Source organism: Mus pahari, chromosome 23 (genome assembly GCF_900095145.1).
Source record: "Mus pahari chromosome 23, PAHARI_EIJ_v1.1, whole genome shotgun sequence".
NCBI classification, from domain to species: Eukaryota; Metazoa; Chordata; class Mammalia; order Rodentia; family Muridae; genus Mus; species Mus pahari.
The window spans coordinates 27137693-27159873 of record NC_034612.1 but is presented as its reverse complement, the minus strand read 5'-3'; the positions used below and the strand labels follow the sequence as shown (position 1 = coordinate 27159873).

Genomic DNA, 22181 nt, shown 5'->3' with positions numbered 1-22181 from the left:
CTGGAGAGATGGCTCAGTGGTTAAGAGCACTGACTGCTCTTCCAGAGGTCCTGAGTTCAAATCCCAGCAACCACATGGTGGCTCACAACCATCTGTAACGAGATCTGCTTTCCTCTTCTGGTGTCTGAAGACAGCTACAGTGTACTTACATATAATAAATAAAAGAAAATTAAAAAAAAAAAAGAATCAGCTGACCTGGACTCCTGGCAGGGAGCTGGCGTGGGCCTGACTTAGGTCCTCTGTGTATGTTTTGGTTGCTGTGGTGGTTTGAATACGTTTGGCCCATGACATGGTAGGTGGCACTGTTGGGAAGTGTGGTCTTGTAGGAAGAGGTGAGTCTCTGAGGGGTGGGCTTTGAGGTCTTATGTCTAAGCTCCTCCGCCCAGGGCAGAAGAGACCCTTCTCCTGGCTGCCTGCAGGAGATAGTCTCTCCTGAGTGTCCGTAGAACTCTCAGCTCCTCCAGCATCACATCTGCCTGCACCCTGCCACGCTCCCTTGCCGTGATGATAATGGACTGAACCTCTAAAACTGTAAGCCAGCCCAATTAAATGTTGTCCTGTATAAGAGCTGCCCTGGTCATGGTGTCTCTTCACGGCAATGGAAACCCTAACCAAGACAGTTGTGTAACTTGGTGTTCTTGTGGGAGCAAGGACTGTCTCTGACTCCTTTACCTGTCTTCAAGACCCTTTTCTTCCTTCTGGGTTGCCTCATCCAGCCTTGATGTAAGGATTTGTGCCAGGTCTTAGTGTAGCTTGATATGGAGTATTTAGTTCTTTTCTGAAGGAGGGCTGAGGGGGAGCAGATCTGGGAGAAAGGGAGGGTGGTGGGGAGATTACAGGGTACTCAAGATGTAATAGATGAGAGAAGAATAAATAAAAACGGGGGGTGACTCACCCCCATTGGACTGGCGGTGATGACCTTTAATCCCAGCACTCGGGAGGCGGAGACAGACAGGTCTCTGTGAGTTCCAAGCCAGCCTGGTCTACAGAATAAATTCTGGGACAGCCAGGGCTACACAGAGAAGAACAAAAAACACAAACAAACAAAACAAAGAAAAAAATTTCCCCTCTGCCTCTTACAGTTCCGTGACCACAGAGTGGCTGAAGAAATAGGAACCCCGCCCTACAACCAGTTCAATACTTTTAAGTGATCAGTTGTGCAACTCGCTTAAGGTTTTCTGAAAGGAAGGGAAGAGGCAGGCAGGGGAGTTGACATAGTTGTGGATTCAGTTACAGGAAAAAGAAAGGGCCACTTGCCAAAGCCCAGAGGCAGACCCAGGTCACCAAAAAGTACTGCAGGGGGCACTGTCCCCAGTTTTCCCACAGGACTCAAGGTTTCTGTCTAGTGGCTTCACTTTCTTTTCTTATTTGTGTGTGTGTGTGTACTTGGGTGTGTGTGTGCACATCAACTGTAGGTGTTGTTAGCTTCTGCTATTAACTTGACACAAACCCAAAATTATCTGAAGGAGTCTCAATCGGAGGACTGCCTGGATCTGATTGGCCCGTGGGCACCTCTGTGGGGGCATTTTCCTAATTGTTAATGGATGAGGGAGGGCCCAGCCCGCTGTGGGCATCTCCATCCCGAGGCAGGCGGGCTTGGGCTCTCTAAAGCACTACTGGACCGTCCATGCATCCTGTGCCCTGGGAATTAAATAAACCTGAACTAAGCCTTTCTCCCTAAGTTGCCTTTGGTCATGGTGGTGTCACAACAGAAAGCAAATGTGTCTTGCTCTGACACTCTGACATTTGTTGAGAAGGCTGGCCAGCCTGTGTCCCTGCCCCCTTCATCTCCCCAGTGCTGGGATTACAAGCATAAGCCATCACACCTAGGCTTCCTTCCTTCCTTCCTTCCTTCCTTCCTTCCTTCCTTCCTTCCTTCCTTTCTTTTTCTTTAGAAAAAAAATTTTTTTTCAAGAGAGGTTTCTCGCCGGGCTGTGGTGGTGCACGCCTTTGATCCCAGCACTTGGAACTTGCTCTGTAGAGCAGGCTGGCCTGGAACTCACAGATATCCCCCTGCCTCTGCTTCCCGAATGCTAGGATTAAGGGCATGCACCACCACTGCCCAGCTATCTAGCCTTTTCTTTGATTTGGATTCTGGAACTAGAACTCAGGCCCTCACTTGATTGAAAGGCAACTGCTTGCCAGTTGAGCTCCCTAGTTGAGCTCCACTAGCTACTTTTTATAGCCATGGTCTCATGTAGCCCAGGCTGGCTTCAGACTCACCATAGAGCTAAGGATGACCTTGAGTCTGCCTTCCAAGTGCCGGGGTCACAGCGGTGCAAGACCATGCCCAGACTCACTTTTTAAAGCTAATCAGTGCCGGGAGGTGTTGGCACACGCCTTTAATCCCAGCACTCAGGAGGCAGAGGCAGGCGAATTTCTGAGTTCGAGGCCAGCCTGGTCTACAAAGTGAGTTCCAGGACAACCAGGGCTACACAGAGAAACCCTGCCTCAAAAAAACAAAAAAAAANAAAAAAAAAAAAACAAAACAAAAAAAACAACAACAACAAAAAAAAAAGACACTGTCCCAGGGACTCCCTTTATAGGAGCCTGTGCCATGGTTTGATATCTTCTTCTCTGAGACTCTTTAAAATGGCAGCATCCATAATCTAGGGTACCATTTTCTTTTTCTTTTCTTTTTTTTTGGTTTTTTTGTTTTGTTTTGTTGTTGTTGTTGTTTGGGGGTTTTGATTTTTTTTTTGTTTTTTTGTCATTTGTTTTTGTTTTTTTCAAGACAGGGTTTCTCTGTGTAGCCCTGGCTGTCTTAGACTCACTCTGTAGACCAGGCTGGCCTCGAACTCACAGAGATCCGCCTGCCTCCGCCTCCCGAGTGCTGGGGTTAAAGGCGTGCGCTCCTAAGCCCGCAGGGTGTCATGTTCTTATGAGCTTCTCTTTCTGGACCCTCAAGCTCCCTCTTGTATTATTTATCTCTGGTAAGGGACTGAAGAGACAGCTCAGCAGTTGAGAGCCCTCGCAGATCTGACAGAAGAACAGGGTTCTGTTTCCAACCCCCACGTGGATGGGCTCACAGCCTCCCGTGCCCTCTGTGGGTCTCTTCAGGCCCCTGTAGGCACACGCTGCACCCAAGCCCCGTGATGGCACACGCACATTCATGCAAAGACCGCATCATTTAAAATATCTTTATTTTAAACCCCAAATCGACTTCAAACACACATGCGCACACCAATGCCTGTTATAGATCAACTGCCCCTGTGTGAGGCTGTGAGAAGATAGGTCAAGAGTCAACAGAGAGGAACTTTGAGCAGGCCAGGAGCGTCACAGCTATTAACAATCTCCCTCCCGAGGTGGGTGACTTGGAGCAGTTGTTAGTGACTCCCTCTTTTAAATCCTTTGGTTGAGAAGGAGTGTGTGCATGTGTGTCATCTATGCACAAGTCTGAGTGTGCCTGCGAAGGTGGGAAGAAGGGTTTCCAGCTCCCTGCACCATCACGCTCCACCTCATTCCCTGGAGACTGCGTCTCATAGGGCGCCTGGAGCTAGTTTGGAAGCCAGGAAACCGCAGAGCACCTCCAACCTAGCACGCTTGGGTTGCAGGAGCGTATCTGTGGCCTGCCATTTACACAGGTCCTGGGGATTTGAACTCAGGTCCTCCTACTTGGGTGGCAAACACTCTTAACTCACTGAGCCATCTCCCCAGCTCCCTGACACACTATTTCACTAGATGAGACAGCCCCCAAAGTGGGCGGACTTGACAGTCTATGGTTTGAAAATGACTCCCTTACGTGGCTGTGACATCATGGCCCCTGGTGCCCCCTGAACAATCACAATATACATTTATTCGTGCACACATTTATATGGGGTCACATGCTGCAGACACCTCTGTCCCCTTCTGTCCAGCTGTAGGAAGCGGGCAAGTTGCCCCCAGAGCTTCTGTCCCAGGGAGGGGCTGGAGTGCCCGGTAAGGTGTGCCCAGCGTGGGTAGGGATTCCAGGCACAGGGTGAGGCCAGGAAATTTGGCCCGTCCCGAGGTTATTAACTGTAGACTGGTCCTCCCCGCAGGTCCTGGAGACAGTGGGACAAGAAACGGTGTCCACCAGGCCAGAGCTCCTACACGTATGCGTTTTTGCCATATTTACCAAAGCTGATGTCACTCTCATCCGAGGTGGCGCGGGGTATCACAACTGAAGAAGGCTTGTAGGGAAGCCCAGCCCTGTGGGATGAAGAGGAAGGTGGGGTCACAGGGGTCACAGGATGTTGTGGTCCTCACTCCTCACCCTCCTCCCGCTCCTCCCCTCATCCCCTCACCTGGTGGCTGGCTCCTCCTTGGAGTCACAGCAGCAGGTGGAAAAGACACAGATGCCACCCAGGATGGAGAGCAAGGAGGCGCTCCAGCCCAAGTAGAGGGCGGGACCCAGTTCATACCTGGAGGAGTGGAAGAAGTGAGCGCCAGCCCAGAGGAGCTTGGGCTGAGACCTACCCACTGTCCCCAAGGTCGGGCTTCCTCACTTACTTGGTTCCAACATACAGGGGGTTGAAGAAGTCGGTAGTGATGTTGATGGCGTACCACGAGATAGCCACCATCCCACAGGCTCCTGGAGAAAAGGTCGGAGGATCTGGTCCTACACGCCCCTCCCATGCCACCAACCCCCCCCCCCACACACACACACACAAGCAAGTGAGCTCATGAGGGGCTTGAGAGACAGGCAGAGCAGGAGCAGGGGTGGAGTGTCATGACCAAGAGTAACGCTTCCTTTCCTCAGACACGGTCAAACTACAGCTGTCAGGTCATACAAGTCCCAGGGTACCCTTTTAAAGACGAGGTCTTAGGAGACCTCGGCTGGCCTTGAACTCACCATGTAGCCTGGCATAACCTTGACCCTGTTACCTCTTGAGAATCTAGTCACGAGCCACCACAGCGTGCACTAGCCTTCAGTCATACGGAGGGACTAGGATTTAAACGGATTCCCTGGGAGATGGGGAGAACGGCCATGCCTGGATAATAAAGATGGTGAACTTCTAAGATGACCAACTTCTTCCTCCCTTCTGGACCTGAGGAAAAGCCTGGCAGCTTAAACCAAGGCCTTGTGGACTTTCTTCCCCTGCCAGCACACACTGATGGACTGACTCAATAGCTCAACACCCGACCGGGGTGTGTTGCACAACAATGGGCTTCCCTGTCTTTCTTCAAACTGACCAACCCCAAATTAGGAAGCCTCTTCAGACTGAAAAAAAAAAAAACAACCAAACCTCAGCCCTTGACAAGATACTGGACTTTTGGCGTCCCCAGCCCGTCCCTGCTTTACAGAGGCTTTCTCTGTCTGCCGCATGGGTGTATGTCCTTATCGCCAATAAATGTCTCCTTTACTGCGGATTCATCTGCTGTGTCCAGGATTTCTCCGATGCTCTCTGTCCAGCGTGAGTTTTTTTTTCTTTTTTCCCCTGCCATCTAATAATTCTTTAACTGGCAGAGAACATGACCTAACCATGACCCCCAGATGGTAACAATCGCCATCTTGAAAGCCCAGCTGTCCAAAAAAAGTCTTTCCTGCCTCTGACATCCCTGCGGTTTGTCACTTACCTCCAGCAAACTGGCTAAGGGCACTTCCCAAGCCTTCAGAGCCAGGGAATGGAAATTATCCTCTACGCCTTGTGGTTTAGTGTGGGGCGGAGCCACTTGAGCGGAGGTGCTCAGATGGGGGCCAAAGGGGGACTTTCAGAGGCTGGTTCTTCCCGGGTACTCGGGGGGGTCTCTGGATCAATCTCGGGTCACCACAGAGTGCCTTCACTCGCCAGCCCTGCGTGGCTTATCGTGAAGACATGAAATGTGTGCAGAAATGAAGTAAGCTGGGCAGTAATGGGCCATCTGTACATCATTACTATGAGTGAGCATGTGTGTGTTGTGCGTATGTGTGATGTGTATATAGGTGTATGTTGTGTGTATGTGTGGTATGTATGAATGTGTGTGTATATGTGTGTAGATGTGTATATTGTATATATATGTGATATGTATGTGCATATGTGTGTATATATGTGTGTTTATATGTATATATGTGTGTATGTGTATATACATGTATGTTGTATGTATGTGGCTGTGTATGTATGTGTGTATGTGTGTGTGTATGTTGTATGTATGTGTGGTATGTATGTATGTGTGTGTATATGTGTATATGTTGTATATATATGTGCATATGTATGTATATATGTGTTTGTATACATGTATGTTGTGTGTATGTGGCTGTGTATGTATGTGTGTATATGTGTGTGTATGTTGTATGTATATGTGTGTATATGTGGCTGTGTGTGTGTGTGTGTGTGTGTGTGTGTGTGTGTGTGTGTGTATGTGTGCCCTGACTCTGATCCCTCAGCCAGCCATAAGCTCTGGTAGGAAACAGTCTCTCAGATCTGCCTGGGTTTGGGCTCAGATGGGAGCAGAGACAACCCTACCTTGGACAGTGAGTTGTGATCTAGAGATCTTCAGGGTACAGATAGGGTGGAGAGAGGGGGGAGCTGAGGCACAGAGGGCTGGGGTCAACTGAAAGGGGAAGGTAAGACAAGCCCTGAGATATACCCCATCCCGTAGGTCCCCTCTGTCCCCCATTACCAGCAAGTATGTGGAGGGCCCCTGCAACGGCCAGCAGCTTGGCCTTCTTGGAGAGATCGATGTTGCCCACGTTGGTGCAGCGGAGCCCCACCATGCCTAGAAAGAGGCCCAGGAAACCCAGGAGAATGGCGGTGATCATGAGGGCCCGGCAGCCCTGGACATACCCTGGAGAGTGACAGTGGGGAAGCCGTCAGCCTTTTCCTGATGGTCTCTTGCACCTGAAACTCCTAGCACCCCCCCTTTCAGGATCCATTCCAACCTCCCTCCTTATCTCTTTTGCTCTATCTTGGCTCCTCTTCTCTCACCCTGCAGCCTAACTATGCCTCATGTAGCTTAGGTTGGCCCCAAGCTTGTTGATGCAGCTGAGCGTGACCTTAAGCTTCTGATCCTCTTGTCTCTGCCTCACAGTGCTGGGGTGACAGGCACACACCACCAGTTCTGGTTTATATGACGCTGGGGACACAACCCACATGTCCCTGGGGGAGTGTAAACAGTATCTATCCCTTCCCAAGAATAAACCAAAGTATGACACCACTAAATGTCACGTTGAGTGACAAGTTTATCGAGCCACCTTACAGAGAACATGAAAAAACCCTTACTGGCAGAAGAATGGCTGGCCCCAAAGTAGCCACAACAGAAAGTCTTCACCCAGCATGGATGATGGCTCCCACAGCCACAGAACTGAAGCCCCTTCTCTAGTCTTCCGCAGCCTGTCCACCCTAGCCTCTCCCTGAGATACTAGGCCTCATGCAATTAGGGCAGAACTGCAAATGTTTGGAGAGGTGATTACACTCAAGTGAGGGTTCAATGACTCTTCCCATACTCCCCTTTTTCCTCTTCCTTCCTTCCTTCCTCCCTTCCTTTCTCTCTCTCTCCCTTACCCCACAAGACATGGTTTCCCAGTGCATTTGCTGGCAGTCCTAGAATTTGATACACAAGACTGGCCTCAAATTCAGAGATCTGCCTGCCTCTGCCTGTTTTTCCCTCTATCTGTCTGTCTGTCTATCTATCTATGTACGTCAAAATTTGCTACATAGCTAACTTTTTCTCCTTTTTTAAAAGATTTATTTATTTATTATATTTAAGTACACTGTAGCTGTCTTCAGACACTCCAGAAGAGGGCGTCAGATCTTGTTACAGATGGTTGTGAGCCACCATGTGGTTGCTGGGATTTGAACTCTGGACCTTCGGAAGAACAGTCAGGTGCTCTTACCTACTGAGCCATCTCACCAGCCCCTCTCCTTTTTTTTGTTTGTTTGTTTTCTACAGAGTTTCTCCGTGTAGTCCTGGCTGTCCTGAAAATCATTTTGTAGACCAGGCTAGCCTCGAACTCAGAAATCCGCCTGCCTCTGCCTCCCAAGCGCTGGGATCAAAGGTGTGCGCCACCACTGCCCAGTGTGCATAGCTAACTCTTGATCCTCCTGCCTCAGCCTTGGGTTTGCTGGGATTACAGGCCTATGCTACTATACCCAACACCTTGGCCCCTGTGGGTTGGAGCTGAGTAACCAGCAGGGGGCAGCAAAGATTAAGGGCAGAGGGTAGAGGACCACGGAAGATGGGAAACCTGGGCCTAGGAACCCCAGCCCAGTCCGTTCAGCTCAGACTCTTGGTGCCTCGGTTTCCCTTTCCCCAAAGCCGAGGGAAACTCCTGGCTCCTCCTCCTGGTTTTGATGGTTGCCAAACACTCTCAGGAACCTTGTACCCCTTCTCTGGGTGGGGCCCACAGTGCATGGTGCATGGTGCGGAAGGCAAGAGGCGTGGGTCTCTGCCAGGAAGAGATGAAGGAGCCTGGAGTTAAGAGGTAGGGAGGGGGGACAAAGGTCTCTGAGAGGACGTTATGGCTCCCAGCCACACCTTCTAGAGAGTTCTCCCACCAATTCTTAATGTGCAGAGAATGCTAATGGACAAAGGAAAGATGTCTGAAGGGCCTATGGGTATGTGAATCCAGAGAGTGGTTGAATAGAGTAGAAACTGCATGGGTGTGAAGCCGTTAACTGGTTGTTAGGCCTGGCTTGGTAAGCTATGCCTGAAATCACCACAGCACTCAAGAGGTTGAGGCAAGAGGGCTGCGTGTTCAAGGCCAGCCCGGGCATCTCAGCAATACTGTCTCAAAATGGAGTATAAAAAGAAGACTGGCGCTGTAGCTCAGAGGTAGAGCTTTTTGCTTGCAATTCCCCAGCCAGGGCTTGGGGTAGTTTTTAGTGGTATAACCCTGGCCTAGACTCCTCCACTGAGGGACAGAGGGTAGCTCACTGGTGGCATGCTTGTCTGATTATATATATTTATTTATTTATTTCTGACTTTAGTCTCTAATACTGGGTGCAATGGGGTGGGGAGATCTCTTGGAACTCAGCAGACCACAGAAGGATCACCAGGCCCATGGCTCAGACCCAGTAAATAGAAATCACAACTTCTCTCCACTTTCTCTGTCTCTAGTCAGGCCCTGCTTTGACAGAAGGAGGTTAACGGTGTAAAAATATCTGAAAAGCATAGATCGCATAAAGGAAGGGGAATGTCCACGTAAAAGGAGAAGCCACGTATGGTGGTGCACACCTGTAATCCCAGCGCTTGTGAGGCTGGTGCAAGAGGATCTTTTCCAGTTTAGGACTAGCCTAGGCTACATAATGAGGTCAGAGATTGGACTACATAGCAACACCATGTCTCAAAACAGTGTGTGTGTGCGCGCGCACACACATGCATGTACACACACATACACACATCAAACCAAAGAACATAACTCCCTCCATTACCCCGAGCAAACTCCATGTGGTTTTCCTCCAAATTCAAGTTCTCTTATGGGCAAAGAGCAGCAACACCATGTGAGACCCCCCCTTATACACACCAGGCTCACAGCAAAATGCCCTCCCGCACACCAGGGATGCAGCAGGCTGGCCCGGTGCTGCGTTGACTCTATGCACGGTCCCCTCTGGCCACTTACTGCTCTGAGTTTGTGGCCCAGAACAGATTCAGTTTTTCTACAGGTTTGGGTACGGGGCATAGTCAACAGTCCTAGCTGCTCGCTACCTCGGGAGAGCTGGGGAAAGCCGAGTACCAGAGATTCACCTAGACACCATCTCTGCTCAGAGCATCTTCCAGATACGAGGCCATTTCACGACGACGTTCTGTTTCCCACCCTGGGCAGGTCTCAGATTCCCCTCCCCACTCATCACCTGCAGTTGGGCTCCCAGAAAAGCAAGACCAGAATCTAGTGGCAGAGACAACCAGAGAGGGTTCATGGTCATTGACTCTTGGTCTTTGTAGTGTGGGGAAGACGAGGGAGTCTAGTGGATGCCAGGGAGGTGATGGTGTGGACACGCACACGGAATCAGTTTGGGGAGCTACTGTTTGGTTCGGATTGGTGCACGTGTTGTGGGTGTCCGGGGATCCCTTGGGGGAAGTGATGGGAGGGGAGGCAGTGAGCAAGAAAGGGGCAGGAGAAGGCCCCAAAGAAGGGCTGGGCCCAAGGTAGGCTTCAGACTGCAGCCATGTAAGACCATCCAACAACACAAAACACTCCGAGTCCCAAGTACACATGTGCATCTGCATAACCACCTCTCCAGCATCCGTCTAAACTTCCTAGTAGACTCCCTTCTGAAACAAACGAGCCGAGTCCAGAGCCGTCTGGAGTTTCAGCAGAGCAGGTTGACGCCCCCCCCTCACCCCGGACTGGGGATGTTTGGAGAGCTACTGAGGCTGGCTGGCCAACTAGATGGGAGTCTCGGTCTCACCCCTGCCAACTGAGCCAACCCTTCCCAGAATAAACCACTAAAATACAGTCAACATCCCGTGCGCACCTGCACGCTGTGTTGCCGAGAAAGCCCCGTGGCCACCAGCGCACGAGCACTAGGATGACTCTTAGCTTGCAGGTGGCTACCCCCAAATTCATTCCATCATTTACCGGAGGCCTAGAGCTAGCAAAAGGCCCGAATCACATCTGGAAGCCTCCCTCAGCTGGCTGAGGGTCACACATCAGGACAGGGAACCGTGTGTCACACCTCGCACCTGTTCCATTCTGGCTCACGCAGCACCCTTTGCTGTAGCTGTCCAGAACCAAGGGTTTCATGGGAAATCCTTGTGTCCTTATGGTGCCCAAAGACAACCACCTCCACCCTTTCCTCGAGGGTCTCTCCATCTATAGCCCCTCAACCTCTCTCTGCCCCCTAGAGCCTCCCTCACCCCATACCGGAGAGGGCCAGCATGGACGGAAAGTCCCAGCAGTTGGAGACTCCCAGGGAGTCGGTGGCACAGCTGTACCATAGGTTCTCGAAGATGGTGTTGGTGGTGATGACGTTGCCGTGGACCGTAGAGACTCTCCAGTAGCTGTTTGCAAGGGTCAGCCCTAGCATCAGCAGTCCCAGGGCTGACATGAAGAAGCCGAAGGTCTCCACAGCAACCGACATGCCGGGATGCGGGTCCCCCAAGGGGGCTTGAGCCCCAGGGATTGAGAGAGAGGTGGCACCTCCAGGTGAATTCTAGATTCTGGGGGCTTCGGCCCCAAAGAGATGTTAAGGAAGACCGAGGAGGGAGAAGGTTGAAGGAGCGCTCATCCAGCTGCGATTCTTGTCTGCCGTCTTCTGGAGGTCAGGTCTGAGTGCCTCTGCCCGGTCTCTGGGAGGCCCTGCTTCCTGGCAGGTCAGAGGAATGAGCCAAGCCTGCTCCGCTCTGCAGCTGTTGACTGTGATGGAGGGAATAAACGGGCCAAAAGTCCACCCCCTCCCCCGGCCTCCGGCCTAGCCCAGGACTCCCCGCCCTAGGAGTGGGGAGGTTGGACTTACTAGGAGGCTTAGGGAGCAGCCAAGGAGCAGCCCCCAAGGGAGGCATTAGGAATCCAGGGGGAAGTGGCTTGCTTGACTCAGCTGTCACCAGGGCCAGGGAATGAAATTAGAGGGACAAAGAGTTTTAGGTACCCAAAAGACCAGAGTGTCTAGAGAGGCAACCTTCTAACAGACCCACCGCAGCCTCCCACGATGGTCTGAGAGCCCGAGAGCAACCTAAGTCACTGAAGACCCTACAGCTGGGACACTAAATTGCCAAGGACCATGACGTTTGAGTTGGGGGTGACAAGACCTGTCAACCCTGCCCACCTGGATCTCAGTAGCATTGTCATAGGGCTCTGGGTTTGAATTTTTGGCTCTCAGCCTTGTTGACACAACATTATTGGCTTTTGGGTTGTAATGGGAGTTGGGAACCACAGATCATAGCTCCTGGGCACACTCCCATTGCCCCAGCGGCTGCTTGGATCTAAATGCCACAGGGCTGAGGTGAGGCCACCGAATTCTACTTTCCTCCAAACTTCCTGAACCTGAATTGCCCCTCTACCTGACCTTTGACTCTTCGGTACTGAGTTTGATCTCCCTGCCAAGGGTCCGGGGGCCCAGGGTCGGGGGGCTGAACATAGGCCTAAGGCATGATTCTGGTTAATCTCCCTGTCCACTTACTGGGAGCCATTACCAGCTCTATTAATCATGATAAATGGAAACCTCTGGGTTCCCCACCCCACCCTAGCTGAGTACCTGTATGAATATAGATTCCCTTGTCGACTGCTTCCTGGTCTTGCTTGTTAAGTTGGCCCTAGGCTCCCTGTCTATGTGAGACAGAGCTAGGCCCACCATGGCTCCCCATCCCCTCCTTTTCTGAATTAGGCTCCTCCATGCTCCCCTCAGGTACCTCCTCCCGCCCCCCAGAGAGCCTGCCAGGGGCTGTGGAATGACAAGAATGCAGGGAAGCCAAACAGGCCCCCGCAGAGCCTGGCACAAGGGGTGGTGGGGTGAGCTCTGTGAGATCTCTGCCTCCCATCCCACAGGCTGGGGTATCCTGTGCCCAACAACCCCCACGGTCCCTGCCATCTCCACACAGCTTCCTCTCTCACCCTACAGTCATCTGTGTCCCCTGAAGGAGAAAGATTGGGCAGAGGAAGGGGAGGGGGCAGGAAGACAAAGGGAGGGAAGGGCGGGGGTTTTTGGAGGAAGCCCAGTGGGGGCCCCCTGCAGTGGAAAACTCCCAGGCAGCTGTGTGGGTCAGAGGAGACCAGAGTCATAAATCCCAGCTCTGCCCTCTGTTCTGTGTTCTCTCCCAGGATTCTGGGGCGGCGGGAAAGCCATGTCCTCCAGCGAGGTTCCTTGTTCCTTCCAAGTGGATTCAGGATAGGGGAGGAAGGAAGGGTGTGGGCTGAGATGCTGGCAGAGGAACCTGGAGTGGGGTAGAGAGGGCTGCCGTGCACCCGGTGAACCTGGTCTCCCTCAGCTGATGCTCACACACAAGAGCTTCCCGAGCCACGGCCCAATTTTATTTACACTCATTGCAAAGCATGACAGGGTTAAACGACAGGTGCAGGGGCTGGGAGGCTGGGGGTCATGGAGACTGGAGAGGTGGACGACAGGGGTGCGGGAGAAAAGGGAAGGCGATGGTGAGGATGGACAGGCCCCTCTTCCAGTGTCCCCCAGGCTCCTAGGCGTCCTGGGGCAGAGAGCAGGTGAGGCTGCCTTCAGGATTTGGACTTGGAGACAGCCAGTCCAATGAGTCCAGCCAGGCCTGCCACACCCAGGGCCATGCCACCAACGATGGCCATGCCTACCAGTCCATCTGGAAAAGGAAGAGGGAGGCGTGAGCAGACCAGTCCCACCCCAGGTCCCCTCCCCTCCACAGAAGCGGGGTACCTGTACCCAGAGTCTGCGGGCTGCGACTCCAGGGCTCCAGAGACCTTGGAGGGTGGGTTTGATGAAGGACTCTGTGTGTGTGTGTGTGTGTGTGTGTGTGTGTGTGTGTGTGNTCTGTGTGTGTGTGTGTGTGTGTGTGTGTGTGTGTGTGTGTGCATGTGTGTGTGTGCATGTGTGTGTGTGTTCCCATGGGCCCAGGCACGAGGGAGGAGGAAGCATAGCCAACAAGAGGCCTGTCACCTTTCTTCATGGCCTTATCAATCAGGCGTTCCAGCTCCTTGGCCTGGTTGTTCTGGGGCTCAGTCTGCAACAGTCCTCGCACATACTTTAGAGCCTTTTCATATTCCTGCAATCAGAGGAAAGGCACACCTCACACCACACGTTCCTTGGGATGTGCCCCCCTGAACCCCCCACCCAGGGGTGTCCTTTCCTGGCCCAGCTCATCCTTCCTCCTCCTCCACCCGCTACAGCCCCACCCCACAGAGTAGAGTTCACAAACAGCCCAGCTGTGGGGGGGTGATAAGCTAGCAGAGATAACAGCTCCAGGCACGGGGCTGCACCCCAACCTGACGTCAGCGTGGTCCCCACACCCCGATACTCTCAGAGTCTGGCCCACATAGTCCCCATCACCCAGCCTGCTGCCCTTTGCTGGCTTTCTGAGGGCCAGGACTCTCCACCTGGGGCACTCAGGAGGAACGTGGGTCAGGAAGGGCTCTGCAGCCTTACCTTGAGCCTGTAGTTGCCCACGGCCAGGTAGAAGACATAGTCCCGCTGTTCCTCTTTGTTTCCTTTGGGCAACAGCTCTGGAGGGGGAAGGGAGAAGAGGGAGAGGAGAAAGATGGAGTCTCTTTCTAACAGTGTGTTCTATGGGTCCTGCTACGCTGACTCGCTCTAGGATCCTGGGAGGGTCATTGTCCTGGACCTCCATTACCAGTTTCTATCACCCCCAGCTTTCCAGTTACAGCCCCGAGACAGCCGTAAGCCTGTCAAACACCTGTGGCGGGTTCCAGGAACCAGCACCACTGTCTGCATGGACGGGTGCATTCCCACTGGCCAGCCATGGTCACCTCCTGCAAGGTCACCTCCTGCCCGACACTCATCTTGCTGGGGATGCCCGGACTTCTGCTCCTCCTGCCACCTAAGTGGTCTAGGACACGGCTGGCTTACGCAGTGCTGGGAATGGAATCGCAGCAGGGCTTCATCCACAGCAAACATACACTCCATACTGAGCTTGTTTTGTTTTTGAGACAGGGTTTCTCTGTGTAGCCCTGGCTACCCTACAACCCACTCTATAGACCAGGCTGGCCTCGAACTCAGAGATCCTCCTACTTCTGCCTCCAGAGTGCTGGGATTAAAGGCACGAATCACCACTCTAGGCCCACAACTTGCCCCCCCCTCCTATAACTCAGCTTCTGAGTGACCCTTGCCTGACTTGTTTTTCATTTCATTTTCTCTCTCTCTCTCTCTCTCTCTCTCTCTCTCTCTCTCTCTCTCTGTGTGTGTGTGTGTGTGTGTGTGCGCGCGCGCGTGTCCATATGACAGTATTAAGATAGGCGCTTGCTATGCCGTCCAGGCTTGTTTCAAACTCCCCATCAGGCTGTCCCAGCCTGTCCAGCGCTCGCTGGAGTTCCGGCGTGCAGCAGCCACACTTTGGCACTGAGTAGCTGTGTGGTGCTACAGCCTCCCCAGTGTCTGCACTGTGTCTCCAAATAAGACTCAAATGCTGAGACCACTCCCAGTGCTGTGCTCTACTGTAAAAGAAACCTAAAAATCCAAACTGATCAAAGTAGGGGGGCAGTATTTGCTTTTGCAGAGCCCCCAGAGCTGGTGGCACCCCTGAATTCTCGGCACTGAGGTGGCTGAAGCAGGATTCACAGGTTGAGGCACTGTGAGCTATTTAGAGATCCTGTGTCAAAATCAAGCCTGACTAAATGATAATCTTTTGTTACTGCAGTACTGTCCCTTGATAGCCACTGGGATTATGCCAACACAGCCCCCAGATTTCAGTCTACAGATGGAAGGCCCGTCTATAAAATCAAACTGCATTTGCATAGGATGTACCTATACTGCCCAAAGATGTTTTTTTTTTGCGTCTTTTGAGCTCATGTAGCCCAGGCTGACCTCAAATTTGGTCAGTATGTGCTGACTCTGGCCGCAAACTTCTTTTTTTTTTTTTAAAGATTTTTTATTTATTTATTATATGAAAGTACACTGTAGCTATCTTCAGACACTCCAGAAGAGGGAGTCAGATCTTGTTAAGGATGGTTTGAGCCACCATGTGGTTGCTGGGATTTGAACTCTGTACCTTTGGAAGAACAGTGGGGTGCTCTTACCCACTGAGCCATCTCACCAGCCCTGGCCTTGAACTTCTGATCTCCCTGCCTCTAGCTCCATAGTCAATGCTGTACTACTGATCTATGTCCCTGTGCCTTCACCTTTGGAGTGCTGGGGTCACATGGCCTTGATACCACTAGCCCCTCAGATATTTTAAATCTTTACAGTTTTCTAAATGACTGTTATCCAATACAACATAAATGCTATATTAACAGCAATTAGTAATTGTACCAGAAGTGTTTTGTGTACACTGTGTGTGTGCACATGGAAGCATAGAGGTCAGAGGACGGCCAGTGCTTTCACGCTCCACAGCATCCCCTAGAGAAAGGGTCTCCAACTGAACCTGGGCTAAGAAGGCAGCAAGCCATCTCTAGCTGACTCTATACAGACACTAGTGGCCACTCAGCTTCTGCTCTGGGTGCTGGGAATTTGAACTCAGGTCTTCATGCCTGGAGATACACTGAGTCTCCCCAGCCTGACAACATTTTTTTCCCACAGCATTCTCCATCTGAATGAATGTTCAGATGCTGAAACTGGGGATATAGAGAATCAATCTAGCCCTTTCTCCCAGTGATGACAAATGTACTGTAAGGTGAGGGAGGGTTCTGGGTTGGAAAGGGTCCTGCGGCGTGAGGTCAAGGACAGTAGCAGGATGGTTGGCAGCTGGAAAGTGGGGCCCAGCGCCTTACCCTCCAGCAGCATGATGCCTCTGCGGATGTCGTCATTGTATTTGCTTCGAACCAGGCACCAGGCATATTCAAACTGCGTGCTCTTGGACACGGAACCAGCTGCCTGCTCAGACTGAAATTTCCTTTCAAAATTCTGTCATTAGAGAGGAGAGTAATCATTTAGAAACAAAGGGCAGCCACCATTCTCCAGCTAACTTGATGTCGGATTCCCGGTTAGACCACATTTTCCTCTCTGCCGCCTTTCCCTTGTAGATCTTGGTACTCCGAAGCTTCTGTCATCTCCACCCCTGGGTCCCATGCTCTGTGTCCCCCCCTTCAGAAGGTTCCTGAACCCAGCCCCTAGTGGTACCAAGAGGAGATGCCACCTGGTGGCAGCTGGAGTCACTGCTCCCGAACCAGCTGACCCCAAGTGGCTGAAGAGTAAACACACTGTCCCAGAGTTAAACGACCTCCTACGTGGTCTTTCCCTTGAGGTCGCTGGTCCCTTCTCACCCTACTCTTTTGGGCCTAGATCTGCCTTACTTTAATTCTAGGAGAGGAAAGAAAACACAGCTACAAGGATGCGGTGAAAATAGCACCGTGCGGAACTAAACACTAGCGAAAGTTTACACCAGTGACTAAACCACTTCAAACCTGCACGAGTCCCCAAATTCCCAGCTCTGCATCACACCAAGACCCCAGGCCTAGGTCTGAGTTGCTGAAATCCGGGAAACTACAATTCCCGTCAAGCCTAGGGACACGAAGCAGATTCCCACAAGAAGCAAGATGCCGCAGAGGCTGCTGGGAGCCGTAGTTCAGCTTCCCCAGAAAGACGAAACCGGCACTGTTTGGCCTCAGTCAGCTCTCCTTAGGAACTGCCCTTTCCAGTTCTGCCCGCCTCCTTCCTCCGTCCCGGACCTTACCTTCAGATCCTCCACAGACACCAGCTCGTTCAGCACGGCCTCCATGGCCGCCGCCCCTGCAAGCCTCACACTAAGGTCTCTACTGGGCCACGGTCTCCATGGTCCGGTAGCAGGGGCGGAGAGGCACTTCCGGCATCGACCTGCGGAGGCCCCGCCCCTTCCTCCCGTGCCTTGGGACCGGCGGGGGTGCAAGCGCCTACTCTGGGATCCTTTGCTCTCTTTGGACTCCCCTGATGTCCTAGATCCTCCCTGGATCACTTTATCCTAGGAGCCAGTGTAAGAACCCCATACTCTAGGACCCTGGACTATCTTCAATGTTTGCAATAAAATCCTAAAGAGTAGCAGGGGCCGGAGGGCCTCAGGGTAACACAAAGCACGAGGAATTGGTAACTTTACCCCTCCAGGCTCCCCGCCCTCCCCCACCACCACCGCAGCAAACTTGGGTCACATGATCACAGTGGACAGCCACTCTTAATAGGATTCTGAAGAAAAGCTGACAGGCCAGGGCTTAAAGGGCCATGGATGGCTCTCATATTCGGTTGCCAGCCCCAACATAGTATAGCTCACTGCCGGGGTTCCAGCTCTAAAGGGGGCCCAATGCCCTCTCTGACACATACGCATACACTTAATTAAAAATAAAATGAAATTATCCCTTGCAGGGTCAGAACTTTCAAATATGATTTAGCAAAACCATTTTCTTCGTGTACCTGAGGATTATGGGGTGGGGCCTCTAGCCTGAGGAGAAGCAGGAGGCGAACGCTCATCTCTGGGATTTTAGTACTAGGAGTAATAATGGTTAGGGACTTTTTTTGGATCTTTTATCTTGACCATTGGTCACACATGGAATTTAAGACTTTTTGTTTGTATGTTTTTTTGGGGGACAGGGTGTTACTATGTGGCCCTGGCTGGCCTTGAACTGTGATGTGCCTGCCACTGCCTGCCAAGCGTCGGGCTCAGAACTGTGTACCACCACAACCAGCAGCTTAATGACTTGTTGAATAAAATGTGAAGAAAGTTATCACCAACCCTTTTTCTGTGGTTGCACAGCTTTAACTGTCCCTCCCCGCCCCGTGTGTGCACTGCTCCTGCGATGCATGTGGAGCCGGAAGTCAGCCTGGCCTCAGGTGCCAACCACCTGCTTCCTTGCTTTTGTTTTCTTGTTGCTGTTATTTATTTATTTATTTACTTACTTATCCATTTACTTAATGTATGTACTGTCGCTGTCTTCAGACACACCAGAAGAGGACAGATGGTTGTGAGCCACCATGTGGTTGCTGGGAATTGAACTCAGGTCCTCTGGAAGAGCAGTCCGCTCTTGTTTTTTGAGACAGATTCTCTCACTGTCTTTAGTTAAGGTCACTATTGCTGGGATAAAAGCCATGATCAAAGTAACCTGGGGAGGAAAGGGTTTATTCAGCTTACACTTCCACATCCCAGCTCACTACCAAAGGAAGCTGGACAAGAACTCAAGAACTCAAGGAAGGCAGGGGCTGATGCAGAGGCCATAGAGTGCTGCCCACTGGCTTGCCTTCTTCGGCTCTCTCTCTCTCTCTCTCTCTCTCTCTCTCTCTCTCTCTCTCTCTCTCTCTCTCTCTCTCTCTCTCTCTCTCTCTCTCTCTCTCTCTCTCTCTCTCTCTCTCTCTCTGTTTTGTTTTTTGAGGCAGGGCTTCTCTGTGTAGCCCTGGCTGTCCTGAAACTCACTCTGTAGACCAGGCTGGCCTCAAACTCAGAAATCCGCCTGCCTCTGCCTCCCGAGTGCTGGGTCTAAAGGCGTGCGCCACCACGCCCTGCAGCTTACTCTCTTATAGAGCCCAGGACCATTATAGCCCAGGGATGGTACCACCTACAACGGACCGGGGCCTCCCCCAGTTATATAAATGCCTTACAGCCAGATCTCATGGAGGCATTCTTCTCAATTTAGGGGCCTTCCTTTGAGAGCACTCTAGTTTGGGTGTCAAGTTGACCGAGGCCCAGCCAGCACACTCACTGTCACCTTGCCCTATGATTCTGAAACCTCCAGCAATCACAGACCCTCTGCATGTGCCATCTTTGCTATGCAGAACATCTATCTGCCTGTGCTTATTCATTCATTCTTGATTGAGCATTTCCTAAGCGTCGGTCACTATTTAAGTACAGGGATTGACACTGATAAAAATAAAACTCCTGTCCTTATGCATCTAATATGGGGAGGGGGGCATAAGTTAATAAGAAGACGTGGGAATGGTCATGCAGGCAGGCTTATAATCCTAGCACTTGGGAAGTGGAGGCAGGAGGAGGAGGAAGTTTAAGATCATCCTTGGCTATAGCAAGTTCAAGTCCAGCCTGGGGTACGAACTCCTCTTAGGAGCCAGACAATCCAAGGCTTTCTCAGAGGCCTGAGTGAAAGGGCAAAAGGAATGTCAGTTCTGTGTCACTGTCCACAGACAGACTTGGCAAGGTCTGGGGTTGGGGGCCTGGGCCTCACAGGAGTGCGGGTTGCAGTTTGTCGGGATCCTTCTACTCTCTTCCTGGCCTATGGCTATTTGTCCTTAGATAGATGTGTATGTCTGAGATATCCTGTGTTCTCATTGCCAACATTGTCTAGTTTAGCTACTTTGGGCCATTCTCCCCCTACAAATAGCACATAAGATGCTCTATTTCAGGCTGGAGAGATGGCTCACTGGTTAAGAGCACTGAATGCTCTTCCAAAGGTCCTGAGTTCAAATCCCAGCAACCACATGGTGGCTTACAACCATCTGTAATGGGATCTAATGCCCTTTTCTGGTGTGTCTTAAGACAGCTACAGTGTACACATAAAATTAATAAATCTTAAAAAAAAAAAAAGATAACACAGGGAGGAGGAGCTAGAGAAAGTACCCAAGGAGCTGAAGGGGTCTGCAACCCTATAGGTGGAGCAACAATATGAACTAACCAGTACCCCCAGAGCTCGTGTCTCTAGCTGCATATGTAGCAGAAGATGGCCTATTCGGCCATCATTGGGAAGAGGGGTCCCTTGGTCTTGCAAACTTTATATGCCCCAATACAGGGCCAAGAAGTGGGAGTGGGTGGGTTGGGGAGCAAGGTGAGGGGAGAGTATAGGAAACTTTCAGGATAGCATATGAAATGTTAATAAAGAAAATATCTAATAGAATAAAAAAATAATAATAATAATAAAGATTTTTTTGTTTGTTTGTTTTTCTGAGACAGGGTTTCTCTGTGTAGCCCTGGCTGTCCTAGAACTCACTTTGTAGACCAGGCTGGCCTCGAACTCAGAAATCCGCCTGCCTCTGCCTCCCGAGTGAAAAGATATATTTAACAGACTTGTTGGCATAAATCACCCACTTACGCAAGACCTCCCAGCCCCAGCTGTCTGCTGTTCTTTTCCTTCTTCTTCCCCACTCTGGCCCCTTAACACCTCACTACTTAGGACCTTTACCTGATGCACAAGGGAGGCAGAGGCAGGCAGATCTCTGTGAATCTGAGGCTAGCCTGGCCTACAGAGTGAGTTTCCAGGATAGCCAGAGCTATGTAGAGAGACCCTGTCTTAAAACACCAAAATAAAATAATGTAAGATAATAAAATAGAATAGAAAAACAGCCTGCCCTCCCAGAGGCCCTGGGTCAGTCCCCAGTTCTGTCAGGTGGCTCACAACCTCCCAGTGCTCCAGTGTTGGGGATCGCATGCCTTTGGCCTCTGTGGACGCCTGACATGTACACAGAAGCACATACATACGTACATACAAAATAGATCTTTTTAAAAATGAAAAGCAAACAAAACCACAAACACTGTGGCAAAGTGATAGATATATAAAATTTGGCTTCTGACCCACGGTCCCTAGGATCCCTGGTTTTGTTTTGTTTTTTAAGACAGGGTATTCACTATGTAGCTATGTAGCCCTAGCTGACCTGGAATGGCCTCCAACAAACATATCAACCACCTCTGCCTCCAAGTGCTGGAATTAAAGGTGTGAGCTACCACACCCAGATAGGATCCCTGATGGAGGTCACAGTAGCATTGTAGTTCTGAATCCCTTGCATCTTCCCAAGGAATGAGAATGATTTAATTCTCATCGAATGGGTCCTGGAGGGTCCTGGGTAGTTTTCAGGATGGAGGCTGGTCACAGAAGAATCCAGGCCAGATGAAAGCTTGGAACTTTGTGTCTTACCCACCCCTCATTCACTAGGGAAGGGAGCGGGCTGGAGAGAGTCAATAATTAATCAAGTGAAGCCTCCCATAAAAGGCTCTCAACTGTGGAAGTCAGAGCTCCTGTGCTGGCAGTCACGTGGAAGTATCATGAAAACCGTGCCTGAATTACTTTGTCCCCATACAGCCCATGCACCTGGTCTTTTCCTAAGAAACCAGAGGTGGCAAGGGCTTCCTTGAATGCCCAACTGATACAGCTCTTTCTCCACCCAGGAGCTCTCAATGCGAAACCAGCCGCCCAGAAGTAGCAGGGGCAACCTGGGCTTGGGAGGGCAGTCTGAAGCAGGCTCTCTAACTTGTGGGTTCAGATGCCAGCTCACGTGAGACAGTGTCAGCACTGAACTGTAGGAAAGACACTTCCCTCCACCCCCACAACGGGGGAGCGGGGCATCACCTGGGATCCAGAGAACTCAGGTGCGGGTAGATGTTTTGGGAGAAGTCATTTTCTCATTTAGATGATGGGGGCTGGGGCTGGGACTCAGGGTGCAGAGTGCTGTCCAGTAAGCATGAGTCCTGGGCTTGGTCACTAGCCGGGAAAGATGGCTGTCAGTAAAGATGCTTGCTGTCAAACCTGATGACCTGAGTTTGCTCCCCAGGACCCATAGGGTGAAAGAGCCAACTTTCCCCATGCTGACCTCTGACCTCTCATCTCTGCACTCAGACTGAAGCATGTCAATCATCCACAACACACCAACAAATGTGTGTGCGGGGGCGGGGGCCACCGCAAACGAAAACGAAACCCACGACATAATCTAGGGAGTTGAAAGCACGTGAAAAGTAACAAGGAGAAGGAAGACACTGGGCGGTGGTGGCGCATGCCTTTAGTCCCAGCACTCGGGGGGGGGGGGGGGGGGGGG

At 51.4% G+C, this 22181-nt stretch overlaps 2 protein-coding genes across 3 annotated transcripts in view; both read right to left on the bottom strand.

Moving 5' to 3' along the window:
• Nucleotides 1-3123: 3123 nt before the first annotated feature.
• On the bottom strand, nucleotides 3124-11246 carry Cldn15 (claudin 15). The gene is made up of 5 exons (XM_021187126.2): nucleotides 10745-11246; nucleotides 6562-6726; nucleotides 4471-4552; nucleotides 4266-4382; nucleotides 3124-4170 (listed from the first exon to the last, which is right to left on the bottom strand). The coding sequence occupies exons 1-5, from the start codon at nucleotides 10959-10961 to the stop codon at nucleotides 4068-4070; spliced, it is 684 nt and encodes a 227-aa protein (XP_021042785.1). The 5' UTR covers nucleotides 10962-11246; the 3' UTR covers nucleotides 3124-4067.
• Nucleotides 11247-12825: 1579 nt separating this feature from the next.
• Nucleotides 12826-22181, bottom strand: part of Fis1 (fission, mitochondrial 1) — a 15581-nt gene continuing 6225 nt past the window's right edge. Inside the window, exons 1-5 of one of the 2 annotated variants that reach the window (XM_021186874.2) lie at nucleotides 17143-17289; nucleotides 16241-16373; nucleotides 13944-14020; nucleotides 13458-13563; nucleotides 12826-13143 (exon numbers count right to left, since the gene is read on the bottom strand). In XM_021186874.2, the coding sequence (XP_021042533.1) occupies nucleotides 13046-13143; nucleotides 13458-13563; nucleotides 13944-14020; nucleotides 16241-16373; nucleotides 17143-17187 (459 nt within the window). In that variant the 5' untranslated portion in view covers nucleotides 17188-17289 and the 3' untranslated portion in view covers nucleotides 12826-13045. Of the gene's footprint in view, nucleotides 13144-13457; nucleotides 13564-13943; nucleotides 14021-16240; nucleotides 16374-17142; nucleotides 17290-22181 lie in introns of those variants that run through there. The other variant, XM_021186875.2, reaches the window with a different exon arrangement.

Coding starts and splice junctions, on each gene's coding strand:
- Cldn15 (XM_021187126.2), bottom strand. CDS start 10,961: ATGTCGGTTGCTGTGGAGACCTTCGGCTTCTTCATGTCAGCCCTGGGA. Junction 4,553..6,561: donor GGCCCTCCACATACTTGCTG/GTAATGGGGGAC, acceptor CCTTTTCTCCAG/GAGCCTGTGGGATGGTGGCT. Junction 4,171..4,265: donor AAGGAGGAGCCAGCCACCAG/GTGAGGGGATGA, acceptor TTCATCCCACAG/GGCTGGGCTTCCCTACAAGC.